Source organism: Alosa sapidissima, chromosome 9, assembly GCF_018492685.1.
Source record: "Alosa sapidissima isolate fAloSap1 chromosome 9, fAloSap1.pri, whole genome shotgun sequence".
NCBI lineage: Eukaryota > Metazoa > Chordata > Actinopteri > Clupeiformes > Clupeidae > Alosa > Alosa sapidissima.
Genome location: NC_055965.1, coordinates 28,267,397 through 28,277,396, shown reverse-complemented (window position 1 = coordinate 28,277,396; position 10,000 = coordinate 28,267,397). Strand labels below are relative to the sequence as shown.

At 43.4% G+C, this 10,000-nt stretch overlaps 1 protein-coding gene across 1 annotated transcript in view; it reads left to right on the top strand.

The window, feature by feature from the left end:
• Positions 1 to 8,627: 8,627 nt before the first annotated feature.
• LOC121718513 (serum response factor-like) overlaps positions 8,628 to 10,000 on the top strand; it is a 16,841-nt gene continuing 15,468 nt past the window's right edge. The window contains 1 exon segment of the mRNA XM_042103523.1: positions 8,628 to 9,774. Coding sequence (XP_041959457.1) covers positions 9,307 to 9,774 — 468 coding nt within the window. The 5' untranslated portion in view covers positions 8,628 to 9,306.

Here is a 10,000-nt window from a genome sequence, read left to right as displayed (position 1 = left end):
TGTATGTCCTGGGTACATGTTTGTGTGTGTGTGCGAGTGGGTGGGTGGGTGCGTGTGTGTGTGTGTGTACCTGTGTGTGTGCGCGTGCTTCAGTGCCTGACCACACGCTGTTGTATATTTCTTCGTGCATCCCCTCGTGTGTGCCTAGTTGCCCGGGCGACGCTCGATCGCACGCAGTGTTTTGTGTCAGCGATCTGTGACAAACGAGGTTAGCTAGGTCAGTTACATCACCCCCACAGCAGAGAGAGAGAAGGGGAGAGAGAAAAGGAGAGAGAGTATGTGTGTGTGTGAGCATGAATGTAAAAGAATCTGTGTGTGTGCGTGTGTGTGTGTGTGTGCATGTCTGTGTGTGTGGCTGTGGGTGTGTGAGCATGAATTTAAGAGAATCTGTGTGTGTGTGCGTATCTGTGTGTGTGTGTGGCTGTGGGTGTGTGAGCATGAATTTAAGAGAATCTGTGTGTGTGTGTCTTGTGTTCCGTTCCGCTTAGTGTAGATGAGAGTTGCAAACATAACAAACGGGTTTTGGAGTCAAACAACAAATGGAATGGTGTGAATGTCATCATAGACAGAGTGAGAGACGTGGTGGTGCATGAGAGAACAACAGGAGAGTTGTATCACACGTATGGACAGAGAGAGAGAGAGTACGGATAGAAGGAGGAGCCAAAAAGCACACGCCATGGGCCCCAGTCTGTCTGAGCAGCGCTGCCACTAACCACTCCCAGACACCAGCGGAGCTGAGTTACACACAGGCACATAAACCACTCACTCAAAGGGCAATAAGAACGCACCATTTAGTAAGGGTCCATATGAAAGATGGCATCGTATCAGCAAGAGTCACAGGACACATAGGGCCAAAGGTCAGAGGTCAAGCTGATGACTTTTGCTCTTGAGAGTTCTTGGCTGATAGACTGGGAGCAAATGTTCTGTCCATGTACCATACCATGATACTATGCAGATTTAGAATTTCCATTATGAAATGGAACCTTCAGTTAGCAAGATTCTAATGACCTATACATTTGTGATACTCCTCACTTCTGATCACTGTGACATCATCAAGTAGAACCTTCAGTTCGCAACATTCGATCTATGCATTTGTGATACTCCTCACTTCTGTACATTATTATATCATCAAAATGGAACCTTCAGTTTAGCAATATTTTAATGACATGCTTGTGATCGTATTCCTCGAAGGTTTAGTGTGAGGGCAATGACGAGAGGGAAAATCTGACTCTGGAATCTGCCACTGACTCCAGCATGTCTCTCCAAGACCCCAGTAGATCTTCCGCTAACCGTTGATCTCGGGATTACAGCCTTGGAGCTGCGGAGAATGATCTATCTACCCTCTCGCCACGTTTGTGTTTGTTTTGGCTAGTCGCGGCAATTATGCTGTAAGCTAGCTTTGTCTCCAAGGAAACGCCTTTGGAGAGCGTTCCTCAAATTAGAGGGCTATAGGCTACACCATCTCATCACACCACATCAATCCCAGTTCAAACCCAGATAGGATATGAATGCTACTGCATATTTTATGCTGCCACATGTATGCTTTAGGTGAATAAGAAGCTGCCTGTATAGTATGTATCTTTTTGTCTGTTGAACCACACTTTATCAGCAATATCCCAGCTGCTGTGTGCTGTAAGAGATAACATTGCATATTGTTCAGGCAACTGATCTTATGTGCATCCTGTGCAGATCTGTGCTCTAATGTCACTCAAGAAATGGCTCACTTCATGAGACATTGTTTGTGTGTGTGTGTGTGTGTGTGGGCTACGTCCATGATGTACATTGATCTAAAACTCTTGTGTTGTCTGCAAGCTCTAGTCTTGTGTGTGTTCATCTATTTTGCATTCAAGCTCATTCTAACAGAAAGATAATAGCAAAGAAATATTTTGACTTTAACAAAAAATAAAAGGAATTTATGTCACTGGTGTGTTTTGTTTGATATTTTCTTGTTCATGTCTTGTAGTCCTCCATGCAGTGGTGTGGTCTAGTCAGCTGTAGTTATACTGCTGTAGGATATAATGTGGTGTAGTCTAGTTAGCTAGTTATACCAGAGACTTTCTAATGAGGAGACACAGCACTCAAAAAATCCTCCATAGAAATGCATGAGGTTAGTTTGTAATGCCAATATGGCAGTTGTCTACACATATCCTGTCTACACATACAGAGAGAGAGAGACACTGGTACAGACCTCTGTCTATCAAGAACAAAACCATTCAAACATGTAAAACTAACAGGATCATGCCTTTGGCCCATCTGTTGGATTTTCCACCCACAGCGGAGTTCCCTCTATACATAAAGGTCGCCATGCCAATGGTCTTCTACTGTTCCAGAGAGTTCATGACCGGAGTTCCAGAACATGTAAAGATTGTTTAAAAGTTCACATCGGAGGTCTTTGAGGCATGTGTCAAACACATGAGATGTTCCGTCCGTAAGAGGTGAATTTGAATCATCTTTTTTCCCCAGTGTCAATCCAGATGTGAACCTTCATCTGGCTCGTGCCTCTTCCTACACTGTCAGACCTATCCACAGTTTATTATATTATAACTGATATTATACTATTATCAGTTTCGGTGATGGCCACTCCATCACCAATATTCCAAAAAACGTTTATGTGAGACCTTAGTAAGACAAATAGGTACCTTGGAACCAGGGCTGGTCCTACACTATTCTGCGCCGGGGAGCCACATCACACACCGGGTCCCCCTCATAATCGAATCCCCCCCCCCCCCCCCCCCCCCACACACACACACACACGGGTCACGACCACGACAACCACCAACACCCATATAGCCTATGCACGGACGCATGCAAAGTTTTTTTTTTTTCTGGTCCCCCCTCCAGACTGGGCTCGGTGCTGTTGCTCACGTTGCTACCCCTCCAGAACCGACGCTGCTTGGAAACAAAGAAAGGTTCTTTGCCGAAATGTCGGTTTTGAAGAAATAACTTAAAAAAGAGGGATGAGAGTGTGCGGCTTCCTCATCCTCGATTCTTAAGACAAACCATTAACACAGGTAAGCAAAACCATTAACACAGGTAAACACAGCACAGGTAAACAAAACCATTAAGACAGGTAAACAAAACACAGGTAAACAGATCATTAACACAGGTAAACAGAACCATTACACTTTTTCTTGGTTGCTATGATGCTTGCGTCAACTCTGGCATCACATTGTCAAAACAGTTAACACACAGGTCTAAACAGAATCACTTATGGCCAAAATGACACATTTTGCTTGCAAAAGACTGTAACACTCTCAAAACATTTAAAACACAAAGCAAAAGCAAACTAGTACAGTACTTTCTCTAAATGTGACTTAGAGCCATACTTGCAAATAACAACACAGAACAGACATGGTATCTCTTTTGGATAATGAATGATTGCTAATTGAGAATTGTGCAAAGGAGTTTCACATAAGTGTATCAGAGATTCAGACATATGCAAGGAATCTCTACATCTGTGAATAGATGTTTTCCTTTTGTTTAGCATATAAACCACTAGAGTTTGGTGTCTTTGAATGACATCTGTATTAACTGTTTTGCAAAAGGGTGTGAGAAATGTGTGAACCCAGTGAAAACATGTCAACACATTTGCAAGAGATGACCTCTGCTGTGCAAAAAAGGTGTTCCTGAAGACCAAGTGGATCCCAGTTTCTTTAAGCAGGTCAAAGCAATCGAGAAAAACTGTAACACAGGTAAACAGAGAGGGTGGCCAGTGATGTGAACACACTACTCAGAGAGTTCAAATGTATCTTTCAATGGAAAACAGCCTTGCCGTTAACAGTTTTTTTTTTTTTAAATGTAGTGCTTTTCAAGCCACCCAAAGCACTTTTACAGTGAAGGGGGAACCTCAAAGACCACCAATGCGTAGCACCTGAGTTATGCACGGCAGCCATTATGTATAATGTATTATGGCATCATGTATACCTCTGCTGGTCATCAAACATTGGTGGGTCACCTCACTGTTAGCTTACGGCCACTTCAGTTCATGCGCAAATATTTTGTTGTTGTTGTTGTCTGACTTTGTGCTTTGATGATTGTTTAAAGTATAGGGCTCACACTATAAAATAACAGGTTTGAAATGTAAGTCCTAAACCAAGTCATTCCCTATTAATTATTCCTTCTCCACATCATTTTCATCTGCGACAGACTGTCTTTTGAAGTCAGAGCAGAGCAACAAATGGTGCTCCGCACGCCAAAACAAGGGTTATAGTGACACCTAGTGGCCATTTGCAGAGCAACAATCTTTGTACCACAGAGTGACGATTTGCGTGTCAACAGGCCTACCCAAATAGCAAAATCAGATCGCAGATAGGCCTAGCGGACCGCTGGTGGCGTGCCACTTCTGGTCCGTCGTTGGACCACCATTTATTTACATGTAATTACTTGTAATGATTATTAAAATACATTAAATGTTTTTAAAATGATGGATGAAGTATAACTGAATTTGAGAAAGATTTTATACAAATAGTGACAAAATAGGCCTATTGGGGAATTTGTCGGCAACCCCCCACACAGCAGTAGACTCCTAGGCGGATCCGCCTTCAAGACGCCAAACCCGCGTGACTGTCGCATTCGTTTTGGTGCCGCACAGAGGATCAGCTCCGCCTCCAGGCGGCCCCGTAAATTCTACTGTCAAACAGCGGATCCTGAGTGGACCCATGTCGGATCCGCGGGCGCGGACGCGCATTTACTGTAACGGTTGAACATGACTGTACACCAAGAGCCAAGAAGAGTCATACTAGTGGATATTTTCTTTGCTGGGACACGGTTGCGCTGAACCCTCTCGAGTAAGTGATATTTATTAATATATTGCGACATTCACAATAGCTAAACATTGGCCTTTGTGGTTTTATAATCATCATGTTTATTAATTGTAATGACGTTGTTTGATATTAGGACTAACGTTAACGTTAGTGCAACCAGAGACGTTTGTCATTTTGTGCAACAGTTTGTGCAAAGTTAACGTTATTGTTAGCTGTGATGCTCATATGAGTCTGTAGCCTATCTGGTTTAAAATGGGATAGCAATTTCGGCAGAATATGTTATGGTAGTGTGATTTAAAAAACACACATTGTTATTTAACATTAGTCTGGTCTTGTCTGTTTTAATGTGTCGCTGTTGTCCATATAGTGCTACTATGCTAGCGGCATAAAGCTGCTAGCTAGCATGCTGCTAGGCGCAATTGCATAAGTTATTGCTAATGTCTATTAGTGCTATACATATATTGAAATCACGTTTGCGATGCAAACCTTGATTAAGGTGATATTGGCACTGGTATTTCAGTCAATGAAGTCAGTGAAGCACTCTGCTATGATAGCTACCTACAACTTTAGCATGTTGACTCACTGATAATGGTTTAGCCCTAGCCTCTAGCTAGCTGTGCATTAACGTTTGCATTTTGCCAAGTTTGGTCTCATACGTAACTTTAGTGTCTATCTGCCATCTTTGTAATGAAAGCCTCGGCATTTTAATCACTGTTGAAGTCGGTTCAGACAACTATTGGCATCGGTTTGTGATTTATTATGCTAACGTAACTTAACTGTATGGAACTTGGTCCCCATCTTCTATTTTGTTTGTTCTGCAGCGTCAACTTTTATCGGCTGGATTCTAGCATCTAACGTTACGATTGCCTCTGTTGGGTTTGCTTGATCAAGTAAGATACTTTCTGGGTTGTTAAAATGTAATGTGAACACATTCCCGTAGCATTCCAAAATAGACCAGAGATGCTTGTACTATATGTATATTTGGAAATTTTGGGATTGCAATAACCATAATGATATCGTTATGTAACAGCCATCGTTTCGGGGACTCTGATGACAGTGAAGAGCCAGAAAATGGTGGCTGCATCTCTGAAGTACCTTCCAACTCGCCTGGTATATCAGTTGAAGCCTCAAGCCCAAGCCAATTGCACTGGCAAAGTAAGTAATAATCTCTTAACATTGAAATAACTAAATCATAATATTAATATTAGAGATATGGTTAACATTCTTAGTGCTAAAGACATTCCCCTCTCTTTGTATCTATTCCTCCAGCTCCACCATCTCGCCAAGTGCCAGGCAGCCGAGTCACTACCCCTCAACCTGGAGAAAACTGTTAAGGTAAAGACTGATCTCTGAAATAATATTGAATACAGTGGCCCCATCTATATTAACACAGCAGTAGTCACTCCATTACTTTCAAAATCTCAGCCAAATATTTTGTCAGTTAAAACATCTGCATTCATGCAATATTGCCTGAAAAGTTAATTCATTATTATCAGATTGTATTGAAACACATTGATTTCAATGTCAATCCATTCATGGAGTTGATATAGATAGTGCATACCAAAATATTGAAACATACAAATTCATGTCCAGCATGACCAGAGATTTGTTTTTGTTTGCCATTGTTTGGCCCTGTAGCTCTCAGCCTACCATGGTTAACAGATCACAACCATTTCTCTCCCTTAGCACCTCACCATGGGGCAGGACCGCAACACTCTTCACCACCTCAACTCCCTGCACCTGCATTTAACATACGGAGAGTTACTCAAGGTAGGGACTGATCTCTGAAATATTAGTGAATAGAAAGGCCCCATGTGTATTATCAGTCATGGTTAACAGATTTAATACAATTTTTTACAATTTTACAATTTAATACTACCATTTAATAAAAAAATGTTCCCCCTCTCGCACACCGCCCACCTCACTATGGGCCAGGAACGGCAGTCCCTCCTCAACTCCCTCCACCCCCACACCAGCCCTCAACGTGCAGCGAACAGAGGAGCTTTGTAAGTCATGTTTCTTTTTAAATTTAATCTCCTTAATACCTATCTCATATATTGTATTGTGTAAGCATACTTGGCTTTGGATGCTACATACCATAAACATAAACATATCTGTCTGTTTGATTACAGGTGCTGTGAGGAAAAACATGGTGACACGGTCTGCCACGGACACTGAGGTCACCAAACACGCAATCAGGTGTTTCAACCGGCGGTGGATCGGGCAACGAGGAGATGTGTTCCGCCTCCATCCACACAAATGGAGTAATAGGAGAAATAAGCATTAAACAATCTTTTTATTGAACTTCTTGTCATTCACCAGTTATTCATTTTCTGATATTTTAGCTGTGCATAGCGCAGTATTTCATTGAAGTTGTAGCCTATTAGATAAAATATTTCATGTCTGCACTGACCTAGGCCTATAAAGCACTAAATTAGGTTTTGACCACAAAATGAATGTAAAGTAGCCTAGGCAATGTAGGCTACTTAACAAAAACAGAATAGCTTATAACCTGTAACTTTCCATAAATGTCCATTTTATATTTCCATTGAGTAGTGATCACGTTTGTACAGTAAATTGATGTCTTGACTTAAACCTTTTCTGTTAGGTTTATTGACAGTATTGTTAAGTTAAAATACGAGGCAATGCAGATTAATCGTAGGCCTATATTGCTGTAGTAGCCTAGGCTAGGCCTAGTGATAGTTTTACTTTTATCCTATAGTTGCCTAGTTTTATCCTACAGCAAGAACAGAAGGAATTTTGAAAATGAGATAAACGGGTCCAAAACGGACCCGGGCCAGATGAGCCTTTGAGTCCGTTGCGGGTCCGCGGCGGATGTATGTATCAATTTGCGGATCCCAAACGGACCCGCCGCGGAGGTAAGGTTTTAATCGCGGATGCGGAGTGGATGCAGTGCGGAGCCACGGCGGGTCCGCGATCCGCCTTCGTAGCGGATCCGTTCCTGAGAGCATCTGGACTCCGATACGGGTCCGTTTCGCGGGTCCGTTCCGGAAGTCGTCATACCTCCGCGGCGGATCCGCCGCGGAGTCCTTTTGCTGTGTGGGCCGCCAGCCAACCGCTAGATGCAGGATGCATGATGCAGAATCCTCTTATATGTTAACCAAATATTAACGCATTCATACTAGGCCTATCAGTTATACGCAAATTAGCCTACCACTGAAATAGCCTAAACTAGCTCTAATGCAATTGCAGCCAGTAGGCCTAAACCATAGGCGATTTTCTTTTTGCTGTTACGCTGGCTGTACTGTGTGTCTGACACTCTCAAAAGCAATGCAAGAACGGGAGGCGGAGGTGGGTAGGCTACACACATAAAGCTTGTTTGCCCATAATAGAAGTTGGGGGGCATGTATCAATCAGTTGACAAGGTTCACCAAACTATTGTTGTAGGATAGCAATTGTTATTGTATTGCATTCCAATCTACCTCGCAAGTTCAAACGCGCATTCATATTCATTAGGTTACATTTTGATCAAAGACGAAAACAAAAAGCTGTCAAAAGGCTATTTGGCAAACATTTCAGCTTCACTAAAGAAGTATGACTGACTCTCCTATAATGTGGGTAATAAAATTGAGCAGATTAGCCTACTGTTCTGCAAATGTAGACAGAGACCATATGAGCCTCAAAATGTTTAAATTCCTTTGAAAATGACAGCTTTCTTGTTGTGGTGGTCCCCAAGTCCCACGTCGTTTACGTTGCGGGAAGTTCAAACCGTCTGACATGACACGTCCGAGAACCAATGGCAGACGGGATCTTGAACTCAAGTAACCAATCGTAGCACGGCACTATGACTCACCAAATAAGGAGAGCCAAGACCATAAAAGGCAACATTGTATCTCTTTATATGGAGGAAAGTAGATCTGGCATGTATGTCCACTACCTCGGCTACTTTTAAACACAAATAGTTTCACCGCTTTCTAATCCATTTCCTCTCATTTTAGACACGAACGATTTAGTATGACTGAATAACACTCACCGGAGGACAAAATGGTGGTTGTTTACGACATTTTCATGGCGGACTAGGTTTTGAAGCGGAGGGATTTTCTCAGACCGTGGTTCGCCATTTCCATATGTGGCATGCAGTGTATGTTTCTGGAGGGGGTGGCTTTGATTGATGGACTGTAGGCGGAAACATCACTTCGTAAACTTTGCACAGTTGTTGTGAGTCAATTTATGTATCTTACTGATAGGATTGTTGATTGTAACGTGTGTTGTTTGAACATACGTGTCTGTGGTCGAGATAACTACTCCCATGACTGGCTGGCGGACTACAGTCGTTTTCAACTCAGTTGTCAAAAGAAGAACGGTGAATGCTAAGTTATCCATCTTTACCTGTGTGAAAAGAAGACTTTAAATTGCCAGCCACAGTCCCCCTAGAAGATTAAATAATCTGCCATCAGGCCTTGGTCACCAGGATAGATTTATTTACAAAGCTCAGCTGGTCTAACTAGTGAACAGCGACAACGTTGGCTGCAGTTAGCTCCTCGTTCGGAAGGACGGACGTGCCGGGGGGGACGTGCCATTGATGTTTGCGGGAAACGGCGCAGGTATGGGAACTCGAGGGGGTGTGCGCGCTGGTAATGGGGCTGGATTAACAACGCTACAGGTTGGCAACACATCCGGAGGTCTCGGTGGTGGTATGAGCACGGGCATCGCCATGCCAGACGGCGGCAGATACGACGAAAGGGAGCCCGCCGAGGTGGTCGTCAGTTGCTCCGACGCGGAGTCGGATTCGGGGGATGACGAGGACATAGGTTCAACCGGGGACAGGAGAGGGGTGAAACGCGAGAGAGCGGAGATGGAGGTCGGTGTTTCGGCGGGAGCGGCGGGCTTGGCGCCCTGTGGGTACGGTGCTTCGGCAGGTGGTGGCGCGGCCGGAGCGAAGCCAGGCAAGAAGACTCGCGGGCGAGTTAAAATCAAAATGGAATTTATCGACAACAAGCTGAGGCGGTACACAACTTTCAGCAAACGGAAGACAGGGATCATGAAAAAGGTACGTCAGCTCAACACTGTCAAATCGAACCAGACATAGACCTTGCTGTGATGAAATAATGATGGTGCATTGTGACATGACGCTACCTGTATGGCTTGCTATGTCACTAGCTTTGCAGCAGCTAGCAACTTAGCGGACCTAAGTTATGACATCCAAAGTTTGTTATAGCCTACGACAGTTTTTTCTCTCGTTGGGCGTCACACATAAAGTCTGGTCTATATCCGAT